A 24,844-nucleotide genomic window follows, 5' to 3' on the forward strand; every position below is an offset into this window, starting at 1 on the left:
ATGGAGTATGGGGGAGTCAGGGCTCTGCGTCCCCCACTTCCTGTGATTCCCCGGGACTCTCCGCCAGCCAGTAACACAGAAGGTTTATTAGCCAACCGGAACACAGCCCAAAACAGAGCTTGTAGGTGCAGCGACCAGGACCCCTCAGTCAGCTCCCACTTGCGGGATGGGGAGCCCAGACCCCAGTTCTGGGATTCAGCCCCTCTCCCCAGCCAGCTCCAAACTGAAACTCCCTGCAGCCGCCTCCCCTAGCCACCCCCACCCCCTCCAGCCTTTGTCCAGTTTCCGGGCAGAAGGTGTCACCTGGCCCCATCCGCCTCCTGGGCTCAGGTTATGCAGGGAAACCGCCATCTTTTGTGCTGGCCACCAGGTATCATCCCTCAGTGAAGTCACCCCCTTATTTCCCATCCCCATCTAGTATTGGTACAGCACCCCAGGGAAACTGAGGCACACCCCGTGTTAGCAGAAGACAGTAAACTAGTAAAACTCCCCTGCACCATTCCCAGGTTAATACCCCCTCCTCCAACACAGAGCCCACCTGTTGTCCCCCCACCACCGCTCCCACCCCCTCGTTACAGGCAGGGGAAACACACACACACACACACACACACTGTTCATACACAGCGCTAAGGAAATCCCACACTTCCTCTCTTCAGGGGGCTGGGCGGGGGGGGGGGGGCTGGATACTGAGTTTCTGACTCATCCAAATCCTGATTTCTTTTCAGAAGCCCCAGTGGAGCACCCAGTGGGTGAGCGGGTCTGAGACAGGACACGGCCTTCGCATGAACGCCTGGCAGGGAACATCCCCCCTCCCCGGGCCGCTACATCCCAGCCTCCGAGAACCCGGCCCCCAGACACGGCCCCGCACCCCACTACATCCCAGCCCCCGGGAACCCGGCCCCCAGACACGGCCCCGCAATCAGCTACATCCCAGCCCCCAGGAACCCGGCCCCCAGACACAACCCCGCACCCCGCTACATCCCAGCCCGCGGGAACCCGGCCCCCAGACACGGCCCCGCACCCCGCTACATCCCAGCCCCCGGGAACCCGGCCCCCAGACACGGCCCCGCACCCCGCTACATCCCAGCCCCCAGGAACCCGGCCCCCAGACACAACCCCGCACCCCGCTACATCCCAGCCCGCGGGAACCCGGCCCCCAGACACGGCCCCGCACCCCGCTACATCCCAGCCCCCGGGAACCCGGCCCCCAGACACGGCCCCGCAATCAGCTACATCCCAGCCCCCAGGAACCCGGCCCCCAGACACAACCCCGCACCCCGCTACATCCCAGCCCGCGGGAACCCGGTCCCCAGACACGGCCCCGCACCCCGCTACATCCCAGCCCCCGGGAACCCGGCCCCCAGACACGGCCCCGCAATCAGCTACATCCCAGCCCCCAGGAACCCGGCCCCCAGACACAACCCCGCACCCCGCTACATCCCAGCCCGCGGGAACCCGGCCCCCAGACACGGCCCCGCACCCCGCTACATCCCAGCCCCCGGGAACCCGGCCCCCAGACACGGCCCCGCACCCCGCTACAGCCCAGACCCCAGGAACCCGGCCCCCAGACACGGCCCCGCACCCCGCTACAGCCCAGACCCCGGGAACCCGGCCCCCAGACACGGCCCCGCACCCCGCTACATCCCAGCCCCCGGGAACCCGGCCCCCAGACACGGCCCCGCACCCCGCTACATCCCAGCCTCCGGGAACCCAGCCCCCAGACACGGCCCCGCACCCCGCTACAGCCCAGACCCCGGGAACCCGGCCCCCAGACACGGCCCCGCACTCAGCTACATCCCAGCCCCCGGGAACCCGGCCCCCAGACACAGCCCCGCACCCCGCTACATCCCAGCCCCCGGGAACCCGGCCCCGAGACACGGCCCCGCACCCCGCTACATCCCAGCCCCCGGGAACCCGGCCCCCAGACACGGCCCCGCACCCCGCTACAGCCCAGACCCCGGGAACCCGGCCCCGCACCCCGCTACATCCCAGCCCCCGGGAACCCGGCCCCCAGACACGGCCCCGCACCCCGCTACAGCCCAGCCCCCGGGAACCCGGCCCCCAGACACGGCCCCGCACCCCGCTACAGCCCAGCCCCCGGGAACCCGGCCCCCAGACACGGCCCCGCACCCCGCTACAGCCCAGACCCCGGGAACCCGGCCCCCAGACACGGCCCCGCACCTCGCTACAGCCCAGATCCCGGGAACCCGGCCCCCAGACACGGCCCCGCACCCCGCTACATCCCAGCCCCCGGGAACCCGGCCCCCAGACACGGCCCCGCACCCCGCTACATCCCAGCCCCCGGGAACCCGGCCCCCAGACACGGCCCCGCACCCTGCTACATCCCAGCCCCCGGGAACCCGGCCCCCAGACATGGCCCCGCACCCCGCTACATCCCAGCCCCCGGGAACCCGGCCCCCAGACACGGCCCCGCACCCCGCTACATCCCAGTCCCCGGGAACCCCACAGCCCCAGCCCCCCTCCGCTGTGCAGCAGCCCCAGGCGCCCTGTCCTGACCCCCGTCTCCCCGTCTGCTGCAGACCCCAAGCCCCAGGACAAGCCGGATGAGACCCCGAGCCTGTTTCTGCAGAAGCCAGGCCATATCCTTGTGGAGTGCGGTAGGACTCAGGGGCATCCACCTGGATGGGGAAGATCTTGGGGGCTCCTGGGCATGATGGGGGGCTGGAAAAGCCTCTGGCCAGAGGGGCTTGGGGGCTGGGAAAAGCTCGGGGCAAAGGGGGTTGAGGGATGGGGGAGCTCTGGCAGAGGGGGGTCAGAGGATTGGGGGGGTCACTAATCAGAGGGGGTCAGGGGATTGGGGAAGCTGTTGGCCAGAGGGGGTCAGGGGTTGGGAAAACCTCTGGCCAGAGGGGGTCGGGGGATTGGGGGGGGGTGACGAACTGGGACTGTTCTTAATGTTCTCTCTGAATATGGTGTGCATGCCTCAGTTTCCCCTAGGCAGTTCTTAAGTATCTAGGTGGGGGGATAAGGGGGCCAGAGGAGGTGGGGGCTGGCAGACTGCTGCGGCCTGAGGAGGTGGGGGTGGCGGGAGGGGGGTCGCTGATGCGCCCCCCCTCCCGCCCCGCGCAGGGAAGGAGGTGGCCGTGGAGGTGCAGGTGGACGGATCCCAGCTCCCCACCAAGCCGAGCATCAAGTGGTTCAAGGGGAAATGGCTGGAACTCAGCATCAAGAGCGGCCTCCGGTTCCAGTTCAAGGAGACCTTCGACAAGGAGAAGAAGGTGGGGGGCTGGCTGGGGTGGGGGGTGAGTGGCTTCACAGGTGCAGGTCCAGCCCCCCCCAATTTCCCCTAGCCCAGCCCCTCTGTCCCCTCTGGGCTCTGTCTGGGCAGCCAGGCCTCACCTGGCCTGGGGGTTCCCCTGGCTTTGTGGGTGTCCCTCTGGGTCGATCGCCCGCCATACCCCGGGGCAGCGGTGGGGGTGGGGGGTGGGAGTAGGACGGATGGACGGCATCACCCACGCACTGCCCCCCCTCAGGTGTACACCTTCGAGCTGCGCATCGGGAAGGTGGTGATCGGGGACCGGGGTGACTATCGCTGTGAGGTGATGAGCAAGGAAAAGAGCGACACGTGCACCTTCAACATCGACGTGGAGGGTGAGCGGGGGGCAGGGACCCCCCCGGGTCAGCAACACCCCCCTCCAAACCCCCCAGGCTGGAAAGACCCCAAACCTTCTGGAGCAGGGACACCCCCTGGGTCAGGGACGCACCCCCCGAACCCCGCCAGGGCAGGGATACGCCTCAGAACCCCAAACCCCCCAGAGCAGGGACACCCCCCGGGTCAGGGACACACCCCAGAGCCCCCCCAGGCTGGGGAGACCCCAAAGCTCCCCAGGGCAGAGACACCCCCCTCAGAACCCTCCGGGCTGGGGAGACACCGAACCCAGGGCAGGGACAGATCCCTGGGTCAGGGACACCCCCCAGAGTCCACCCCAGGCTGGGGAGACCTCAAAACTCCCCAGGGCAGGGACACCTCTGAGAGTGCCCCCCAAGGCTGGGTGAGGCCTGAACCCCCCCCCCAAGCAGGGACATGCCCCCAGAGCAGGAACACCCCCCTCAGAGCTCCCCAGGCTGGGGAGATCCCCAAGTCCCTGGGAGATGGAGCCCCCTTGAAACTCTTTCCAGACCCCCAGAAAGCCCCTGAGGCAGGGAGCCTCCCCCATACACACACAGACCCTCACCCAGTGCCAGGACCCCCCTGCCCATGCAGACACCCCCCAGCCCAGGGGCCCTCCCCACAGACCCACCCCCAATGGCGGAAAACCTGGTGAGCTGCTCTAACTTCCCCTCCCCTTGTCCCCCCGGCAGGCCATTTTGATGTGATCCACCATAATGTAGTGCCCCCCAGCACTGGGGGTCATGTGTCGGAGGTAGGCAGGCCCAAGCAGAGGCGGTATATGGGGGGGCGGGGGCAGGGATCATGGGTGCTTGAGCAGGGTGTCATACTGTCCCCAACCCTCTTTCCCAGCCCCACGGATGGAGGAGAGTGACAATGTGCTCCAGGCCTTCAAACGGACGTGAGTGCCGGCGCCCCAGAGCGCCCCCCAGCATCCCCCCACCAGTGCCCCCCAGCTCCCCACGGCATCCCCCTGTCATAGAGTCCCCAGGGGATGCTCTGGATCTGCTCCCTACGAAACCGGTCAGGACTCTGGGGAGTCTCCTCTCCGGGAGCAGCCGGTCTGCAGGACACACAGCTCACCCGGCTGCCCCCTTCCTGGGGCTGACCCCGGAGCATCCAGCATCCCCTGCCCCTCCGGGCGCGTCCCACAGCCAGTCCGCCCAGGCGGGGTCCTGGGGGCGCCAGAGGGTCCTGCCCCCCAACTCCACAGTCACACGTGACTCTCAGCCAGCCAGTAACACAGAAGGTTTATTAGACGACAGGACCATGGTCTAACACAGAGCTTGTAGGTGCAGAGAACAGGACCCCTCAGCCGGGTCCATTCTGGGGGGCAGGGAGCCAGACAACCCCGTCTGCACTTCACTCCTCGTCCCCAGCCAGCCCCAAACTGAAACCGTCTCCAGCTCCCCCTCCCCCCACCTCCTCTGGGCTTTGTCCCTTTCCCGGGCCAGGAGGGCACCGGATCCCTTTGTTCTCCAGCCCTTTAGCTCTCACCTGGCGGGGGGGGGCCCAGGCCATCAGCTGCCAGGAGACAGAGTGTCGCCATTTATGGACCCTGGCCCTTTGCTCTGCAACAGTCACCCCCCCTTATCCCCCCACATAGAGACTTAAGAAATGCCTTGGGGAAACTGAGGCACCCCTACAGTATTCAGAGGAAACATTAAGAACAGTCCCACTTCATCATACCCCACAGAATGCCCCATAATTCCCCCCACCAGTGCCCCCCAGCTCCCCACAGCATCCCCCACTACCCCCCACCAGTGTCCCACAACGTCTGCCATAACCTTCCCGCCAGTGCCCCGCAACCAGTGCCCCACAGCTCCCTATAGCCAGTGCCCTGCTCCGCTCCCCACAGCGCCCCCCACTGGCCGGGCCCTGCTCCGGGGGCTGGGTGAGACTCTCTTTCTCTCCACAGCGGGGAGGGGAAGGACAAGGTGGCCGGGGAGCTGGACTTCAGCGGGTTGCTAAAGAAGAGGTAGGTGCCCCCAGTCGGGGGGGAGGGGGCAGTGTCTGTCCTTCCGTCTGTCTGTCCATCCCTGGGGTGGGGCGCTGGGTGAGTCTGTCCATCCATCCGTCCATCCCTGGGGTGGGGCGCTGACTGGGTTTGTCTGTCTGTCCGTCCCCGGGGCAGGGCGCTGGGTGGGTCTGTCTGTCCCAGGGTCCAGGGCTCTGGTCTCTGCCCCGGTCCGGCCCCAGGCTCCCTGTTAGTGGGCCGGCACCGCAGCCCGCCCCCCGCCCCCTCCGGTCCCAGCGGGGCAGGCCTGTGACTCCAGCAACGCCCAGCCGGGGCCAGCACCCCCTGTCCCTCCCCAGGGCTCCCTGGTGGAGTGAGAGACACTCTGTCCGGGCCAAGCCACCCCTGGGTCTCCAGCTCCGGTCCCACATCCGCTCCACACCCCAGGGTGCCCTGCTGATAGGTGGGGATCACTCAGCTGTGGGGCGGATGTGGCCCCTCTGCTGAGATCGTTAATGACTATGTTAATGCCCCCCAGCCACCAGGGAACACCCCCCGTCCCGCAAACTCAGAGGGAAACTGAGGCAGGCCTCGGCATTGTCAAAAATCGGGCCTAGTTCGTGGGTGGAGGGTTTTTTTTTTTCCCCCGGCTCCGCTTTGACCCCCCCCACCCCGCCCACCCCTGCCCCAGGGAGGTGCAGGTGGAGGAGAAGAGGAAGAAGAAGAAGGACGATGAGGACGATCCCTTCCCCCCTGAGATCTGGGAGCTGCTCAAGGGGGTGACGAAGAAGAGCGAATATGAGCGAATCGCCTTCCAGTACGGGATCACGGACCTGCGGGGCATGCTGAAACGGCTCAAGAAGGCCAAGGTGGAGGTCAAGAAGAGCGCAGGTCCGCTGGGGCGGGGGATGGGACTGGGGGGGCACCTGGCTGCGGTGGGGGTAGGTGGGGATCCATCCGTTCCCCAGTCTTGGTTGGCCCCCCCCCGGAACGCCCCCCCAACCCCCTTAGGCGTTGCCTGTCCCCTGCCCAGCTGGGTGTGTCTCAGCAACACCCCCCCCCGAGCCCAGCCCCTGGGACCCCCCCCGCTGCCCCCCCTGCCCCGGCCCCAGAGTCTCAGTGTCCTCCCTGTGCCCCCACTCCCCCCAAGCCCAAGGGACCCCCCACTGTTCCCCCCACTGCCCTCCTGAGCTCAGCCCTGGCCCCAGTGACCTCCTCACTGTTCCCCCACTGCCCCCTAAGATCAGCCCCAGGGTTCCCACACTGCCCCCCAGAGCCCAGCCCCAAGTTCCCCCATGTGTCCAGCCCCTTTCAGAACCTCCCCATCCCCCCGAGACCCCCCGACCCCGGCTCAGCCTCCTGCACCCCCCCCCCCACGGCAGCCTTCACGAAGAAGCTGGACCCCGCGTATCAGGTGGACAAGGGCAACAAGATCAAGCTGGTGGTGGAGATCAGCGACCCCGACCTGCCTATCAAGTGGTACAAGAATGGGCAGGAGATCAAACCCAGCGCCAAGTGAGCGGGCCGGGCTGGGGGGCACGGCTGGGCTGGGGTGGGGTGATGGGCTGGGTGCTGGGCTGGGGCGTGCAGGGCTGGGTGCTGGGCTGGGGGGGCACTGGGCTGGGTGCAGTGCTGGGGGGGTGCTGAGCTGGGGGGCGCTGGGCTCAGTGCTGGGGGGCACTGGGCTGGGAGGGGCTGGGTGTGGTGCTGGGGACTGGGCTGGGGAGGCCCAGGGCTGGGGGGGCGCTGGGCTGGAGGCTGGGCTCAGGGCTGGGGGTTGCTGGGCTGATGGGGGCTGCGGGGGTGCTGGGCTGGGGGGGCTGGGTGCAGGGCTGAGGGGTGCTCGGCTGGAGGGGCTCTGGACTCTGGGCTGGGTGCAGGGCTGGGGGGGCACTGGGCTGGGGGCTGGGCTGGGGGGCGCTGGGCTGGGTACAAGAACGGGCAGGAGATCAAACCCAGCGCCAAGTGACCGGGCCAGACTGGGGGGCACAGCTGGGCTGGGGCGGGGTGATGGGCTGGGTGCTGGGCTGGGGGGGGCTGGGTGTGGTGCTGGGGACTGGGCTGGGGAGGCCCAGGGCTCGGGGGGTGCTGGGCTGGGGGCTGGGCTCAGGGCTGGGGGAGCGCTGGGCTGGTGGGGGCTGGGTGCGGGGCTGGGCTGGGCGCTGGGGGCCAGGCTGGGGGCCGCTCCAATGCAGGCTCCCCTCTGACCCCCCCCGCCCCCCCAGGTACATCTTTGAGAATGTGGGCAAGAAGCGGATCCTGACCATTAACAAGTGCACCCTGGCCGACGACGCGGCGTACGAGTGCGCGGTGGCGGACGAGAAACTGTTCACCGAGCTCTTCGTGAAGGGTGAGCGCTGGGGGGGGGGAACTGGTGGTGGGGGGGGGACTTAGCCCTGGCAGGGGAGGGGAACAGGCTCCTCCTCCAATTCTGCCTGACCCTCCCCCGTCCGTCCGTCCGTCCATCCGCAGAGCCGCCCGTGGTGATCACCAAGGGCCTGGACGACCATCAGGTGTTCGTGGGCGACCGGGTGGAGCTGGAGGTCGAGGTGTCGGAGGAGGGAGCCCAAGTCATGTGGTAACGGCCCCGGCTGGTCCACCCCCACCCCCGTCCGTCTGTCCGTCCGTCTGGCCCCCCCCGCCCGTCTGCTCGTCTGTCTGCCCATCTGTCTGCTCCCACCCCAGTCTGTTTGCCCATCTGCCTGCCCGTCTCCCGTCCGTCTGCCCATCTGTCCATCTGTCTGCCCCCACCCTGTCCGTCTGCCCGTCTGTCTGTCCGTCTGCCCCCATCCCTGTCCGTCTGTCCGTCCATCTGTCCGTCCCCACGCCTGCCCGCGCATCCATCCCCACATCCACCCGTCCCTATGCTCACCCCCTGTCCGTCCGTCTGCTCCCACCCCCGCCCCCCATCTGCCCGTCTGTCCATCCGTCTGCCCCTACCCCCACCCAGCCATCCGTCTGTCCCCACATCCGCCCGCCCATCCGTCCCCACGCCCGCCCATCCCCACGTCCGCCCCTCTGTCTATCCATCTGTCCCCACACCCACATGTCCGTCCGCCCACCTGCCTGTCCGTCTGTCCCTCCGCGCCCTGACCCCGTCTCTAACACCCTGTCTACATCCACCCCTCTCTCCGACCATCCATCCCACCCCCCCAACACTCTGATCTCTCCCCCCCCCCCGCCACCCCAGGATGAAGGACGGGGTGGAGCTGACCCGCGACACAGCCTTCAAGTACCGCTTCAAGAAAGACGGCAAAAAGCATTATCTGATCATCAACGAGGCCACCATGGAGGACAGAGGCCAGTACAAGATCATGACCAACGGGGGCCAGTCCGAGGCTGAGCTGGTGGTTGAAGGTACCAGCTGGAGGGAAGGGAGGGGGCTGGAACAGGGCGTGGGGGGGTTGAAGATGGGGCAGGCCAGGCCATGGTAAAGGCCGGGAGGGGGGTGGGTTGGGACTGTCCCAGGACCCCCCCCCAACCCTGCCCCCTGTCATGGAGGTCACAGGCTTGGTGCTCTGGACCAGGGCCATTGTCAGGGTTCCTTCCCCACTCTGAACTCTAGGGTACAGATGTGGGGACCCGCATGCAAGACCCCCTAAGCTTATTCTTACCAGCTTAGGTTAGAAACTTCCCCAAGGTACAAACTTTGCCTTGGCCTTGAACCCTATGCTGCCCTCACCAAGCGTCTTACACAAAGACCAGGGAAAGAGCCCACCTGGAGCCGTCTTCCCCCAAAATATCCCCCCAAGCCCTACATCCCCTTTCCTGGGGAAGGCTTGATAAGAATCCTCACCAATGGGTACAAGTGAACCCAGACCCAAACCCTTGGATCTTAAGAACAATGAAAAATCAACCAGGCTCTGAAAAGAAGAATTTTAATTAAAGAAAAGATAAAAGAATCACCTCTGTAAAATCAGGATGGTAACTACCTTGCAGGGTGATCAGATTCAAAACAGAGAATCCCTCTAGGCAAAACCTTCAGTGACAAAAAGACACGAAAGCAGGAATCTCCATTCCCTCCAGCCCAGCTATTTCACCAGCCATTAAAGCAAAGGAAATCTTACGCATTTCTAGCTGGACGACATACTAATTAACAAGGGTTGTGAGGCTGCATTTCTGATCTGTTCCTGGCAAAAGCATCACACAGACAGACAGACCCTTTGTCCCCCTCCCTCCAGATTTGAAAGTATCTTGTCCCCTCATTAAGAAAAGGAGGACTTGTGGCACCTTAGAGACTAACACATTTATTAGAGCATAAGCTTTCGTGAGCTACAGCTCACTTTATCGGTTGCATTTGGTGGAAAAAACCTCATTGGTCATTTTGGGTCAGGGGCCAGCGAGGTTACCTGAGCTTCTTAACCCTTTGGGGTGAAAGGGTTTTGCCCCTGGCCAGGCGGGATTTTGTAGCCCTGTATATGGACAGGTGGTTACCTTTCCCTTTATATTTATAAAAAGAAAAGGAGTACTTGTGGCACCTTAGAGACTAACAAATTTATTAGAGCATAAGCTTTCGTGAGCTACAGCGAAAGCTTATGGTCTAATAAATTTGTTAGTCTCTAAGGTGCCACAAGTACTCCTTTTCTTTTTGCGAATACAGACTAACACGGCTGCTACTCTGAAACCTTTATATTTATGACAGCCATCAGCTGCCTGGAGACAGGGTGTTGGCATCACACCTGCCCTCTAGGACTCTGCAACAATCCCCCCCCCCATCCCGCCATCTAGAGACTTAAGAAAGGCATAGGGGAAACTGAGGCACTCAACCAGTACTCAGAGAAAACATTAAGAACAGTCCCATTTCATCACCCCCCAGAAAAGCAGCTGGAGGTGCTCCAGGGCATTGCGGATCTCACCGTCAAGGCGTCCGAACAAGCCGAGTTCAAGTGCGAGGTGTCGGACGACAAGGTGACGGGCAAATGGTACAAGAACGGCGTGGAGGTCCGGCCCAGCAAGCGCATCCACATCACCCACAAGGGCAGGTGGGCACAGTTGTGAGGACACATGCAGTGCTGGAGGGTGGGGAACAGGGGCACTACTGCGGGGAAGATCGCAGCACTGGGGGGTCAGGAATGGGGCACTGCTGTGGGGAAGCTCACAGCACTGCGAGGGGTCAGGAACAGGGGCACTGCTGCAGGGAAGCTTGCAGCGCTGGGGGTGTCACGGCATCTACAGGCGATGCTCTGGATCTGCTCCCTATGAAGCCAGGTAGGTCTTGGGGGACCCTCCTCTCTCGGAGCTACTGTCCCCAGGGCAAGATGCTGCCCCAGCTTCCACCTTCCTGGGGCTGACTCCGGAGCCTCCAGCCTCCCCTGCCCCACCCTGCACTTCCCGCAGTGAGTGCACACATGGGGGTGGGATTTCCTGGGGGAGCCAGAGGGTCCTGCCCCCCGACTCCGCAGTCAGACATGACTCTCAGCCAGCTGGGGACACAGAAGGTTTATTAGCCGACAGGAACACAGCGTAGAACAGAGCTTGTTAGCACAGAAATCAGGGACTTTCAGCCAAGTCCATCTTGGGGAGGCCTGGGCCAGAGGCCCTGGATTCCCCACCTCCAGTCCCCCCACACAGACCCCCAGCTTCCAGCCACCTGATCTCTGACACCCCCCTTCATGCCCCTCCTCCTTCCCTTCCTCTCGCTTCCCAGCCCAAAGTTGTCACCTGGTCGCACCCCCCCCCCAGCTTACACAGGTGCAAATAGCTGCCCTGAGGGCCTCACCAAAATCACACACCCAATTCCCACCAGCTAAGTATTGGTGCAGTACACAGGGAAACTGAGGCACACACAGTATTAGTATGGGACAGTAAGACTCACATGCAACATAACAAAAAGAAAAGGAGTACTTGTGGCACCTTAGAGACTAACAAATTTATTAGAGCATAAGCTTTCGTGAGCTACAGCTCACTTCATCGGATGCATTTGGTGGAAAAAACAGAGGAGAGATTTATATACACACACACAGAGAACATGAAACAATGGGTTTATCTTACACACTGTAAGGAGAGTGATCACTTAAGATAAGCCATCGCCAGCAGCAGGGGGGGGAAAGGAGGAAAACCTTTCATGGTGACAAGCAAGGTAGGCTAATTCCAGCAGTTAACAAGAATATCAGAGGAACTACCTACCTTGCTTGTCACCATGAAAGGTTTTCCTCCTTTCCCCCCCCTGCTGCTGGCGATGGCTTATTTTAAGTGATCACTCTCCTTACAGTTTTCAGAGTAGCAGCCGTGTTAGTCTGTATTCGCAAAAAGAAAAGGAGGACTTGTGGCACCTTAGAGGCTAACAAATTTATTAGAGCATAAGCTTTCGTGAGCTACAGCTCACTTCATTGCATCCGATGAAGTGAGCTGTAGCTCACGAAAGCTTATGCTCTAATAAATTTGTTAGTCTCTAAGGTGCCACAAGTACTCCTTTTCTTTTTGCGAATACAGACTAACACGGCTGCTACTCTGAAACATGCAACATAACAAGATGACTAAAACCCCACTTTGTCACAGGGGGTCAGGAATGGGGGCACTGCTGTCGGGAAGATTGCAGCGCTGGAGGGGGTCAGGAATGGGGGCACTACTGTGGGGAAGATCACAGCACTGGGGCTCAGGAACGGGCGCACTGCTACGGGGAAGATCACAGCACTGGGGGTCAGGAACGGGGGCACTGCCCCCCAAGCAACCAAACTGCCCCCCAACACTGTCCCCTCCCCCTAAGGTTCCACAAGCTGGTGATTGAGGATGTGAGGCCAGAGGACGAGGCTGATTACACCTTCATCCCCGACGGGTTCGCCCTTTCGCTCTCCGCCAAGCTCAACTTCCTGGGTGAGTGCAGGACAGGGCACTGCTGGGGGGAAGCTCGCAGTGCTGGGGACCCCAGCTGGGGCACTGCTGCAGGGAAGCTCGCAGCATCGGGGTCCCTGGCTGGGGCACTAGTGCGGGGAAGCTCGTAGCATCAGGGTCCCCGGTGGGGAAACTGCTGCGGGGAAGCTCGCAGTGCTGGGGTCCCTGGTGGAGGCATTGCTAGGGGAAGCTCGCAGCGCTGGGGTTCTGGAGAATGGGAAGGGGGGAGCTTTCCCTGGGTCAGGGGGCCCTGTTAACCCTTTCCTCTCCTTCTCCCCATAGAGATCAAGGTGGAGTATGTCCCTAAGCAAGGTGAGCTCCTCCCCTGGCCTCAGGCCTGGACAGTGGGGGCATGGGGGAGGCGGAGGGAGAAAATGGTCTGGGGGGCGAGGTTGCCCCTTCCCCTTTGAGGGGGACAGGGTTGGGGTGCTGTGGGAGGGGCTGGGAGTACAGGGTTTCAGGACTGAATGAGCTCTGGGGGGACGGGGCTGGGAGTACAGAGGTACAGGACTGGGGTGGATGCGGGACAGGGCTGGGGGTATGTGGGAGAGGCTGGAGGTATAGGGGTGCAGGACTGGGGGGTATGGGACTGGTGGAAATGGGGGGGAACAGAGCTGGGTGTGTGTGGGAGGGGCTGGGAGTACAGGGGTGCAGGACTGGGGGGAATGGCGGGACAGGGCTGGGGTTGTATGGTAGGGGCTGGGGGTACAGGGGTGCAGGACTGAGTGAGCTCAGGGGGGACAGGGCTGGTGTACATGGGTACAGGATTGGGGAGGATGGGGGACAGAGCTGGGGGTGTGTGGGAGAGGCTGAAGGTACAGGGGGACGGGACTGGGGGGAAGGGGACTGGGGGAAATGGGGGGACAAGGCTGGGGTATGTGGGAGGGGCTGAGGTATGGGGTGCAGGACTGGGGGAATGGGGGACAGGGCTGGGGGAGGGGCTGGGGGGACAGGAGTGTGGGACTGGGGGAGCTCAGGGGGCCAGGGTATGAGTTGGGGGGAATTCCCTATCTTGGGGGTTGGGCCATGGCGGGGATTGGGCCTTTCCTGGCTGGCAGGGGGATGACCCCTCACCCTCTGCACCCCCCCCAGAACCCCCCAAAATCCACCTGGACTGCTTGGGGAAGATGGCCGAGAACACCATCATCGTGGTGGCGGGGAACAAGGTGCGGCTGGACGTGGCCATCACCGGGGAGCCCGCGCCCACCGTCACCTGGATGAAGGGCGACAAGGTGGGTGCTGGGGCGGAGTTGTGACGAAGGGGCCCGTGGGGGCCAGCCGAGGTCACTCGATTAGGGTGAACAGCAGACAAGACGGGGCAGATGAACCCCAAAGGCTGGTGGCTATTCCAGTGCTGAGATTTACCAAGTCAGCCCAAAGCAGCCTCAGGATCACCTCCCTGGGCACTCAGAAGCAAGGCCGTTCCCTCTGCGAGCCCAGCCGCAGGCCTCTGTCCAGACACACACGTCAAACATATGATGATAAATTCTGAAAATCTTCCCTCATCGGAGAAGAGAAAAGCTTCTCCCGATCCCAAAGGACCAAGCCCCAGGCCGAATGATAACGTAGATCTTAGCCCAAATACAGGCTTACAGCCAATTCTTATGAACGCAACTAAAATTTATTAAAAAAGAAAAGAGAGAGAGTTGATTGAAAGATCAATATCCAGACAGACTTGAGTTCAATTTCTTGAGGTCCAGATTTCAGAGTAGCAGCCATGTTAGTTTGTATTCGCAAAAAGAAAAGGAGGACTTGTGGCACCTTAGAGACTAACACATTTATTTGAGCATAAGCTTTCGTGAGCTACAGCTCACTTTATCGGATCCGATGAAGTGAGCTGTAGCTCACGAAAGCTTATGCTCAAATAAATGTGTTAGTCTCTAAGGTGCCACAAGTCCTTTTCTTTTTGAGATCCAGAGACACAGCAGAGATGGTGAGATTGTAGCTGCCAAAAGTCCTTTTAGAAATAGTTCATAGGTTATAGTCCAAGGTCCATATTCGGGGTGACTCCAGCTAGTGACTGGGGATCTCAATCCTTATTTCTCAGGGGTTCCCCCTCTTGAAACCCAAAGCAGATCTGCGATGAAGAAGGATCGTGTCCCAGGGGTTTTTTTTATACATTTCCAGCAGCCTCTTGGCCTGAGAAAACAAGAGGCTTAACTTTCCTTCTCCCAAACATCCTGCCAATTAGCCCAGGGTAATTTATCCATCAACCAGTTCAGATCCCAGTTCCCACACCCTTCAAATAGAGACAAAAATACAATGTCACCCAAGTGTCTTCCAAAATGTCAGGACTCCTTTTTCTGATCTCTGAATCAGAGCCATGGCAATAGAAAGCGCTGAGCCCGCAGCTCCTCTCCTGGCCCTCCCCAGCCGGGCTGCATTGTCACAGAAGCGGAAGGGACCTCAGATCACCAATCCGGGCCCCAGATCCCTAGATGGCCCCCTCAAGGATTGAACTTGCACCCCTGCGTTTAGCAGGCCAATTTTCAAACCTCTGAGCCGTCCCTCCCCCCGATACCCAGCTCCGTACGTTTCCAGACCTTCCTAACCAGGCTTTAAAGTGAACTTTAGGGGTGAACTTTGGAGGTCAGTCTGGGCATTAATTAACTCTTTCAATTAGATATTATATTACCCTCATAACTCACAGAGGTTGGGGGGGGTGCTCTGAGGGGTATCCCAAGGGGTGTGGGACCCTGGAGGGGGCTCCTGGAGATGGGGGGAAGTCTGAGGAGCTGAGGTTCCCCGGGGGGAGGGAGAGGTTCCGCTGGGGGTTGCCCCCTCCCCACGCTGACCCTCCCCGGCCCCCCCCAGCTGTTCACGAACACCGAGGGCCGCACCCGCATCGAGATGCACCCAGAGGAGAGCAGCTTCGTGATCGACAGCGCGGAGCGGGGGGATGAGGACAAGTACAGCATCACAGTCACCAACCCCATGGGGCAGGACAATGCCGTCCTGCACATCAAGGTGGTTGGTAAGGGGGGGCTGTGGGGCAGGGAGCTGGGGGGGAGGGCACTGAGCTGGGGGGCTGGGCAGGGCTGTGGGGTGGGAGGGGGCTGGGCAAGGCTGGGGGTGCTGTGGCTTGTTGGGGGCCATGACAGGGGCCTGGGGGAGGTTGGGGGTGTGGGTGTGTTGGGCCAGGTCATGGGGGTGCTGATTTGGGCTGTCGGGGTGAGTCTTAGAGGTCGTGGGGGTCAGGGCAGGGGAGGTGCTGGTTGGGATCGAGGGAGTGTCAGGTCAGGTCAGGGATCATAGGATGGGAGGCCCCCCTCCCCATGCTGAGCTCGTCTGAGTGCCCCCCCGTGTCTTCCAGATGTTCCTGACCCCCCTGAAGCTGTACACATCACCTCCGTGGGGGAGGACTGGGCCATCCTGGTCTGGGAACCCCCCAAATACGATGGTGGGCAACCCGTCACTGGTGAGTCTGAACCCCATTACCGCCCCTGCCCCCCAGCCAGCAGGGACTCCCAGCCAGCGGCTAACACAGCGTAGGGCCAAGCTGGTGACCCCAAAGTCCATCTTGGGGGGGCCCAGAACCTGGACCCCTGGACTCTTCCCCCCCCCAAGTCCCAAACCAGGAGACTGACCCCTTCCCGCAGCCCAGCCCCGGACCCGCCCGGTGCCCCTCCTCCGTCCTCAGCCCACTTGCTCTGCGCCGACACCTCCGGGCCGGCTGGCTCCCTGCGGGGACGGGCCCCAAGCACCAGTTGCCAGGCTGGCCGGTCTCTGTGCCCAGGTGGCCCAGCAGCGGTATCCCGCCTGCCTTCTAGGGGTCGCTGCAGCGCTCATCCCCCCATCCCACCACCTCGATACTTGAGTAGCACACAGGGGAAACTGAGGCACGCACCTTGGGCACCTGATGGCGAGGAAGAAGAAGGGGGGAGCAGGGCTGGGGGAGGGTTGTCTCTGAGCCCCCCCCCGTGCCCGCAGGGTACCTGATGGAGAGGAAGAAGAAAGGCAGCATGCGGTGGATGAAGCTGAATTTCGAGGTGCACGGGGACACCACGTACGAGTCAACGCGGATGATCGAAGGGGTGCTCTACGAGATGCGGGTCTTCGCCGTCAACGCCATCGGGGTGTCACAGCCCAGCCACAACACAAAGCCTTTCATGCCCATCGGTGAGCGGCAGTGGGGTGGGGGTCTGGGGGGGAGGGGATGCTTGAGGGAGCACTGGGGGAGGTGGCCAAGTTTTTTGGGGGGTGGGGGTGGGGATGCTGTGGGGTTCAAGGTGATGGAGTGGGAGGGGGAGGGACACTGGGGGTCAGGGTTATAGGGCGGGAGGGGGAGGGGCGCTGGGGGTCAGGGCTATGGGGTGGGAGGGGGAGGGGCGCTGGGGGTCAGAGTTATAGAGCAGGAGGGGGACAGGTGCTGGGGGTCAGGGCTATGGGGTAGGAGGGGGAGGGGCGCTGGGGTCAGAGTTATAGGGCAGGAGGGGGATGGGTGCTGGGGGTCAGGGCTATGGGGCAGGAGGGGGGGCGCTGGGGACAGGGGTTATGGGGTAGGGGGTGCTGGGGTCAGGTGTATGGTGTGGGAGGGGCATTGGGCTCAGGGTTATGGTGCCGGGGGCAGCACCCTCTGGCTGTGATGGGGGGGCTTTGATCCTCTGTCCCACCCTGCAGCCCCCACCAGCGAGCCAACCCACCTCACGCTGGAGGACGTGACCGACACCACGGCCACCCTCAAGTGGCGCCCACCCGAGCGGCTGGGGGCCGGGGGCATCGACGGTTACCTGGTCCAGTACTGCCTGGAGGGCTGTGAGTGGGGGGCTGGACGTGACTGGGAGGGTTATGGGGGGCGGGGAGTCCCCGTGGGGTGGGGGTTGGGAGTGATTGGGGCAGGCTATGGGGGACTGCGAATGACTGGGGGTCCCTGTGGGGGGGAGAGAAGGGGCTGAGAGTGACTGGGGGAGGCTATGGGGGGGCTGGAATGACTGGGAGGCCCTGTGGGGGACAGGCTGCAAGTGACTGTGGGGTCCTGTATGTGGGAGGGGGCTGGAGGTACAGGTCCTTGGGGAGAGGGTGGGGGGTGGGAGTGGCTGGGGGTCCCTGTGGGGGGGGGAGGTGGGGCTGGGAGTGACTTTGGGTCCCTGTGGGGAACGGGCTGGGAGTGACTGTGGGGTCCAGTGGCGGGAGGGCTGGAGGTACAGGCCCTTGGGGGGAGGGGGGCTGGGAGTGACTGGGGGTCCCTGTGGGGTGGGGGCTGCAAGTGACTGTGGGGCTCTGTGGGGAGGGAGGAGGGGGCTGGGAGTGACCAGGAGGCCCTGGGGGGGGACGGGCTGAGAGTGACTGTGGGGCCCTGTTGGGGGGGGTAAGTGGGGCTGCAAATGACTGTGGGGTCCTGTGGGGGGGAGGCTGGAAGTACAGGCCATTGCGGGGAGAGTGGGGGGTGGGAGTGACCGAGGGAGGGCTGGGTGTGACTGAGGATCTCTGTGGAGTGGGGGCTGCAAGTGATAGTGGGGTCCTGTGGGGGGGAAGGTGGAGCTGGGAGTGACTGGAAGGCCCTGGGGGGGCTCTGGGGGAGGAGGGGGGCTGGAGGTACAGGCCCTTGGGGGGAGGGTGGGTGCCCTACCATGCTGGGGGAGGGCTAAGAGACATCTTGGGGGTCGTGGGGCGGAGACCCCCAGCAGGGGAGGGGGGTGCCTAGTGAGGGAGGCGAACATCTCCCCCCCAAGGCTGGCCCTACACGTGACCCCCACCCCACAGCCTGGTCTTGACCTTTCATCCCCCCGGTACTCCCCCCCCAGCGGACGAGTGGGTCCCAGCCAACACGGAGCTGGTGGAGCGATGCGGCTTCACGGTCAAGGGGCTCCCCACGGGCGAGAAAATCCTCTTCCGGGTGATCGGGGTGAACATCGCGGGCCAGAGCAACCCGGCCACCATGGGGCAGCCCGTCACCATCCGCGAGATCGTGGGTGAGTGACCTCTGACCCCCCTGGTTGCCCCCCCGGCCCCGGGCACGGCCCCCTCGTCTCATGCTCCCTCTCCCCCCGCCCCACAGAGCAGCCCAAGATCCGCCTGCCCCGCCAGCTGCGCCAGACCTACATCAAGAAAGTGGGGGAGCAAGTGAACCTGCTCATCCCCTTCCAGGTGAGTGGGGGGCAGCAGGGGGTCAGTTGGTCTCCCCCCACCCCCCAGAGGGGCATGAGGCCCCTGTATCAATTTAGATGAAACAAACGGGCCAAAGGTGTTGGCACAACCCAGTCACTGGCAGGCGTTAGCTGAGGGCCAGGCGTGCGGAGCCGGGGCAGAGACCCACTAACCGGGGGCCGGGCGTGCGGAGCCGGGGCAGTCGCCTGCTAACCGGGGGCCGGGCGTGCAGAGCCGGGGCAGAGACCCACTAACCGGGGGCCGGGCGTGCGGAGCCGGGGCAGAGACCCGCTAACCGGGGGCCGGGCGTGCGGAGCCGGGGCAGTCGCCCGCTAACCGGGGGCCGGGCGTGCGGAGCCGGGGCAGTCGCCTGCTAACCGGGGGCTGGGCGTGCGGAGCCGGGGCAGAGACCCGCTAACCGGGGGCCGGGCGTGCGGAGCCGGGGCAGTCGCCCGCTAACCGGGGGCCGGGCGTGCGGAGCCGGGGCAGAGACCCGCTAACCGGGGGCCGGGCGTGCGGAGCCGGGGCAGAGACCCGCTAACCGGGGGCCGGGCGTGCGGAGCCGGGGCAGTCGCCCGCTAACCGGGGACCGGGCGTGCGGAGCCAGGGCAGAGACCCGCTAACCGGGGGCCGGGCGTGTGGAGCCGGGGCAGAGACCCGCTAACCGGGGGCCGGGCGTGCGGAGCCGGGGCAGTCGCCCGCTAACCGGGGGCCGGGCGTGCGGAGCCGGGGCAGAGACCCGCTAACCGGGGGCCGGGCGTGTGGAGCCGGGGCAGAGACCCGCTAACCAGGGGCCGGGCGTGCGGAGCCGGGGCAGTCGCCTGCTAACCGGGGGCTGGGCGTGCGGAGCCGGGGCAGAGACCCGCTAACCGGGGGCCGGGCGTGCGGAGCCGGGGCAGTCGCCCGCTAACCGGGGGCCGGGCGTGCGGAGCCGGGGCAGAGACCCGCTAACCGGGGGGCCGGGCGTGCGGAGCCGGGGCAGAGACCCGCTAACCGGGGGCCGGGCGTGCGGAGCCGGGGCAGTCGCCCGCTAACCGGGGACCGGGCGTGCGGAGCCAGGGCAGAGACCCGCTAACCGGGGGCCGGGCGTGTGGAGCCGGGGCAGAGACCCGCTAACCGGGGGCCGGGCGTGCGGAGCCGGGGCAGAGACCCGCTAACCGGGGGCCGGGCGTGCGGAGCCGGGGCAGTCGCCCGCTAACCGGGGGCCGGGCGTGCGGAGCCGGGGCAGAGACCCGCTAACCGGGGGCCGGGCGTGCGGAGCCGGGGCAGAGACCCGCTAACCAGGGGCCGGGCGTGCGGAGCCGGGGCAGTCGCCTGCTAACCGGGGGCTGGGCGTGCGGAGCCGGGGCAGAGACCCGCTAACCGGGGGCCGGGCGTGCGGAGCCGGGGCAGTCGCCCGCTAACCGGGGGCCGGGCGTGCGGAGCCGGGGCAGAGACCCGCTAACCGGGGGCCGGGCGTGCGGAGCCGGGGCAGAGACCCGCTAACCGGGGGCCGGGCGTGCGGAGCCGGGGCAGTCGCCCGCTAACCGGGGACCGGGCGTGCGGAGCCAGGGCAGAGACCCGCTAACCGGGGGCCGGGCGTGTGGAGCCGGGGCAGAGACCCGCTAACCGGGGCCGGGCGTGCGGAGCCGGGGCAGAGACCCGCTAACCAGGGGCCGGGCGTGCGGAGCCGGGGCAGTCGCCCGCTAACCGGGGGCCGGGCGTGCGGAGCCGGGGCAGAGACCCGCTAACCGGGGGCCGGGCGTGCGGAGCCGGGGCAGAGACCCGCTAACCGGGGGCCGGGCGTGCGGAGCCGGGGCAGAGACCCGCTAACCGGGGGCCGGGCGTGTGGAGCCGGGGCAGTCGCCCGCTCACCAGGGGCCGGTAACCGTCCTCCAGGGTAAGCCGCGGCCTAAGGTGACGTGGACGAAGGACGGGACGTCCCTGGACCCCAAGGAGGTCAGCGTCCGCACCTCGGATCTGGACACCATCCTCTTCATCCGCTCGGCCGCCCGGCACCACTCGGGCCAGTACCAGCTCTCTGTGCAGATCGAGAACATGGAGGACATGGCCACCATCCAGATCCGCGTCGTGGGTGAGGGCAGGGGTCGGGGGCAGGCACCGGCAGGGCAGGGGGCAGGGTGGTGGGGGGCAGGGGGCTGGTACCCGCAGGGCAGGGTGGTGTGGCCAGGTGGTTGGCACCAGGGGATGGGGCGGGGTGGTGGTGGGGGCAGGGGGCTGGCACCGGTGGTGCAGGGTGGTGAGGGCAGGGGGCTGGCACTGGTGGGGCAGGGGTGGGGTGGTGCTGAGGGCAGGGGGCTGGCACTGGAGGGGCAGGGTGATGGTGGGGGCAGGGGGCTGTCACCTGCGGGGTGGGGGCAGGGTGGTGGCAGGAGCAGGGGGCTGGCACTGGTAGGGCAGTGAGGGGCACTGGGGGCTGGGACTGGCCTGAGGCGGACTGGGCTAGGGGTGAGATGGGGGGGTGGGCTCTAGGAGCGGGGCTCTGTGCCCCCCCCGGGCACTGGGAGCTGCTGTTAATGAACCTAATCTCCTCTGCTTTGGTGTATCCCCCTCCCGCCCCCCGTGGGAAAGTGCCAGCTGGGGGTGGGGGGGGGGCACTGAGCTCTGAATCCCCACCCCGCCCCTGAGAGCAGGGCCCCTGCCCCTCTCCTCACTCCTCACCCCCTTTCCCTGACACACCCCATCCCTGGCACCCCCCCTCGGGGCCTGGGGAGGGGGGGCTCAGATTCCATGCTCTATATTTAAGCTGCCCTGAAGAGACAGGCCAGCTGCGCCCCCCCAGCCCAGCCTGTGGAATTTAAGGGGGGGAGACTGTCTGGCTACGCCTCTGCTGGGGAATATGTCCCCCCCCCCAGTGTTAAGGAGGGGGTCATGCAGAGTGGGAGGGCAGCAGGGAAGGGGGCACCGCAGAGACTGGAACTGCCCCCCCAGGGACCTCTTTCTTCCCCTGGGCTGGACCCCCCCCCATTGCTGACCCCCTCCCCTCATGTTGACCCCCCAGAGAAGCCAGGGCCCCCGGTGTCGGTGCTGGTGAAGGAGGTTTGGGGGTTCAACGTGCTGCTGGAGTGGGAGCCCCCCAAGGACGACGGGAACTCGGAGATCACGGGCTACGCCATTCAGAAGGCGGACAAGAAAACCATGGTGAGCAAACCCCCCACACTGCCCCCCATTTTCCCACGGCCCATCCCCTCACAGGCCCCCTGCCCCCCCCACCTGTCCGGCTGGTGACACCCTCGTTGTCACAGAGTCCCCGGGCGATGCTCTGGATCTGCTCCCTATGAAGCCAGGCAGGACTCTGGGGAGTCTCCTCTCCGGGAGCAGCTGGTCTGCAGGACACACAGCTCACCCGGCTGCCCCCTTCCTGGGGCTGACCCCGGAGCATCCAGCATCCCCTGCCCCTCCGGGCGCGTCCCACAGCCAGTCCGCCCAGGCGGGGTCCTGGGGCAGCCAGAGGGTCCTGCCCCCCAACTCCGCAGTCAGACGTGACTCTCAGCCCAGTAACACAGAAGGTTTATTAGATGACAGGACCATGGTCTAACACAGAGCTTGTAGGTGCAGAGAACAGGACCCCTCAGCTGGGTCCATTCTGGGGGGCAGGGAGCCCAACAACGCCGTCTGCACTTCACTCCTCGTCCCCAGCCAGCCCCAAACTGAAACCCCCTCCAGCCCCCCCTCCTCTGGCCTTTGTCCCTTTCCCGGGCCAGGAGGGCACCTGATTCCTTTGTTCTCCAACCCTTTAGCTCTCACCTTGCGGGGGGGGGGGGGGGCCCAGGCCATCATTTGCTGGGAAACAGGGTGTCGGCCCTTCTCTGTGTCCAGACCCCTGCACATACCTGCCCTCTAGGGCTCTGCAATGATCAAACACCCTTATCCCACCACCTAGATACTTAAGAACTGCCTACGGGAAACTGAGGCACCCCCACGCTATTCAGAGGAAACATTAAGAACAGTCCCGCTTTGTCACAGGCTGGTGACACCTTCCCAGGCTCCCTGTCTCTCCCCTCAACCCCCACACCTGTCCAGCTGGTGACACCCTCCCGGGCTCCCTGTATCTCCCATCACCCCCCCACCTCTCTGGCTGGTGACACCCTCCCGGACTCCTCATCTCTCTCCTGACGCGCCCCCCCAGGAGTGGTTCACGGTGTATGAGCACAACCGGCTGACGCGCTGCACGGTGTCCGACCTGGTGATGGGGAACGAGTACTCCTTCCGTGTGTACAGCCACAACATCTGCGGGCTGAGCGAGGTGCCTGGAGTCTCCAAGAACACCGCCCTCATCCAGAAAACAGGTGCGCCCGGACGCCGGGGTCCCCCCACACTCAAAGGGGAGTGGGCCTGGGAGCCAGGACTCCTGGGTTCTCACCCTGGCTCTGGCAGGGAAGTGGGGTCTATGGTTAGGATGGGGGGCTGGGTTCTATTCCTGGCTCTGGGAGGGGAGTAGGATGTAGTGGTTAGAGAAGGGAGGGCTGCGAGCCAGGACTCCTGGGATCTCTCCCCAGCTCTGGGAGGGGAGTGGGGTCTAGTGGTTAAAGCCAGGGGGCTTGGAGTGGAGATAGTGGGGGGAACGTAGGATCAGGGGGCTGGGAGTGGGGGAGGGGCTGCTGCCCCTCAGCCTCACCCCCTGGCCTACCCTAGGGATCATCTTTAAGCCGCTGGATTACCAGGAACACGACTTCCGGATGGCGCCCAGAGTCTTGACGCCCCTGGTCGATCGGACTGTGGTGGCTGGGTACAGCACCGCCCTGAACTGCGCAGTGCGGGGGCACCCCAAGGTAAGGTACCCCCACCCCCAGGGCTCCTAAGGTATGTTCAGACCCCCCTTTCCCCTGTACTCCCATTGGGAGGGACAGGAGGGGGTGCTGGAGATGGGGGTGCAGGGGGCCGTGGGGGACAGGAAGGGTGTGCTGGAGGTGGGGGGTGCAGGGGGCAGGACGGGGGTGGCCTGGCCAGTGGCCGGTCTGGGTGGCCCCTCACGTGACCGCATGGCCCCAGCCCAAGGTGATCTGGATGAAGAACCAAGTGGAGATCCGGGAGGACCCCAAGTTCCTGATGAAGAACAGCCAGGGGGTGTTGACCCTGCACATCCGCAAACCCAGCCCCTTCGACGGTGGCACCTACACCTGCCTGGCCATCAACGAGCTGGGCGAGGCGCTGACCGAGTGCAAGCTGGAGATCAGAGGTGCCGCTGGGCAGGGGGAGTTAGGGGGGCCTGGGCCCAGCGCAGGCTGGAGATCAGAGGTGTTGTTGGGCAGGGGGTTAGGGGGCCTGGCACAGGCTGGATGTCAGAAGTGTCACTGGGCAGGGGGGGCTAGGGGGGCACAGGCCCGGCGCAGGCTGGAGATCAGAGGTGTTGCTGGGCAGGGGGTTAGGGGCGCCCGGGTCCAGCGCAGGCTGGAGATCAGAGGTGTCGTTGGGTGGGGCAGGGGCTGCCTGGGGAGGGGACATGACAGGCTGGCATTGGGGGCTCCTGTGTGGGGTGGGACATGGGGGGAGCCCCCAGAACCTACAGCTGGGAGGGTCACAGAGCCAGGGCACATGACTGTCCTGGGGGACCCAGAGACCAGCACAGGGAAGCCTGGGGAGGGGGGCCTAGAGCCTGGGTCCTGCTCCGTCCAGGGCACCTGACTGTCCCAGGGCGGGGGTTTGAAGTGCCCCCCATATTCTCTCTGTCTGTCTTCCCCGCTCACCCCATTTCTTTCCCCCCCACAGTGCCCCAGTAACCATACAGCTCAGGCTTGGTGAGTAGGAGGATCTGGGGTCATGAGGGAGGAAGCCATGGCTGGGGGGAGCAGAAGGGGGGCTGTGGAGTGTGGCTGGGGGGGCCAGAAGGGGGGGCTGTGGAGTGCGGCTGGGGAGGCAGAAGGGGGGCTATGGAGTGCAGCTGTGGGGGGGCAGAAGGGGGGCTATGGAGTGCAGTGTGGGGGGACAGAAGAAGGGGCTGTGGAATGCGGCTGGGGCTGAAGGGGGGCTGTGGAGTGTGGATGGGGGTGAGCAGTCACTGTCAGGGGAGGGGTTCTGGAGTCATGACTGGTGAGTAGAGGAGTTGGGGGAGGGGCACTATGGGCATCCCCCCCTCACTTCTCTCTCCCTGCCCCAGGTCTCCGGCTGATGAGGACCCACTCGAATGAGCTGGGCCTAGGCCCCCCCAGACAGCAGTGCCACGGCAGGGCGCACTGGGCACGTGGGGGACCCTGGGTATTGCCAGGCCAGGCCAGGCACCCCCACCCACTGCTTCTCTGCAACCCATCCACTCTGATACTGGGGGGCTCAGCTGTGCCCTGATGCCCCCCTCCAGCTTGGAAACCACAGGGCAGTGAATGTGTGTGCCAATAAACGGA

The 24,844-nt window shown here is 64.8% G+C and overlaps 1 protein-coding gene across 1 annotated transcript; it reads left to right on the forward strand.

The window, feature by feature from the left end:
- MYBPC2 (myosin binding protein C2) lies at window positions 1-24,844 on the forward strand. The gene is made up of 29 exons (XM_043501690.1): window positions 1-121; window positions 798-2,618; window positions 3,091-3,239; window positions 3,495-3,612; window positions 4,484-4,532; window positions 5,550-5,609; window positions 6,280-6,479; window positions 6,971-7,103; window positions 7,814-7,938; window positions 8,061-8,166; window positions 8,779-8,945; window positions 10,405-10,570; window positions 12,295-12,401; window positions 12,702-12,731; window positions 13,512-13,651; window positions 15,234-15,393; window positions 15,733-15,837; window positions 16,350-16,538; window positions 17,040-17,174; window positions 18,164-18,331; window positions 18,418-18,506; window positions 20,385-20,580; window positions 21,508-21,647; window positions 22,636-22,795; window positions 23,142-23,278; window positions 23,499-23,685; window positions 24,216-24,244; window positions 24,604-24,608; window positions 24,646-24,844. Exons 1-27 carry the CDS (start codon window positions 1-3, stop codon window positions 24,224-24,226), a joined length of 5,169 nt encoding a protein of 1,722 aa, XP_043357625.1. The 3' UTR covers window positions 24,227-24,244; window positions 24,604-24,608; window positions 24,646-24,844.

Source organism: Dermochelys coriacea, chromosome 23 (genome assembly GCF_009764565.3).
Source record: "Dermochelys coriacea isolate rDerCor1 chromosome 23, rDerCor1.pri.v4, whole genome shotgun sequence".
NCBI lineage: Eukaryota > Metazoa > Chordata > Testudines > Dermochelyidae > Dermochelys > Dermochelys coriacea.

Coding starts and splice junctions, on each gene's coding strand:
- MYBPC2 (XM_043501690.1), top strand. CDS start 1: ATGGAGTATGGGGGAGTCAGGGCTCTGCGTCCCCCACTTCCTGTGATT. Junction 4,533..5,549: donor CTCCAGGCCTTCAAACGGAC/GTGAGTGCCGGC, acceptor TTCTCTCCACAG/CGGGGAGGGGAAGGACAAGG. Junction 21,648..22,635: donor AGGCGGACAAGAAAACCATG/GTGAGCAAACCC, acceptor GCGCCCCCCCAG/GAGTGGTTCACGGTGTATGA.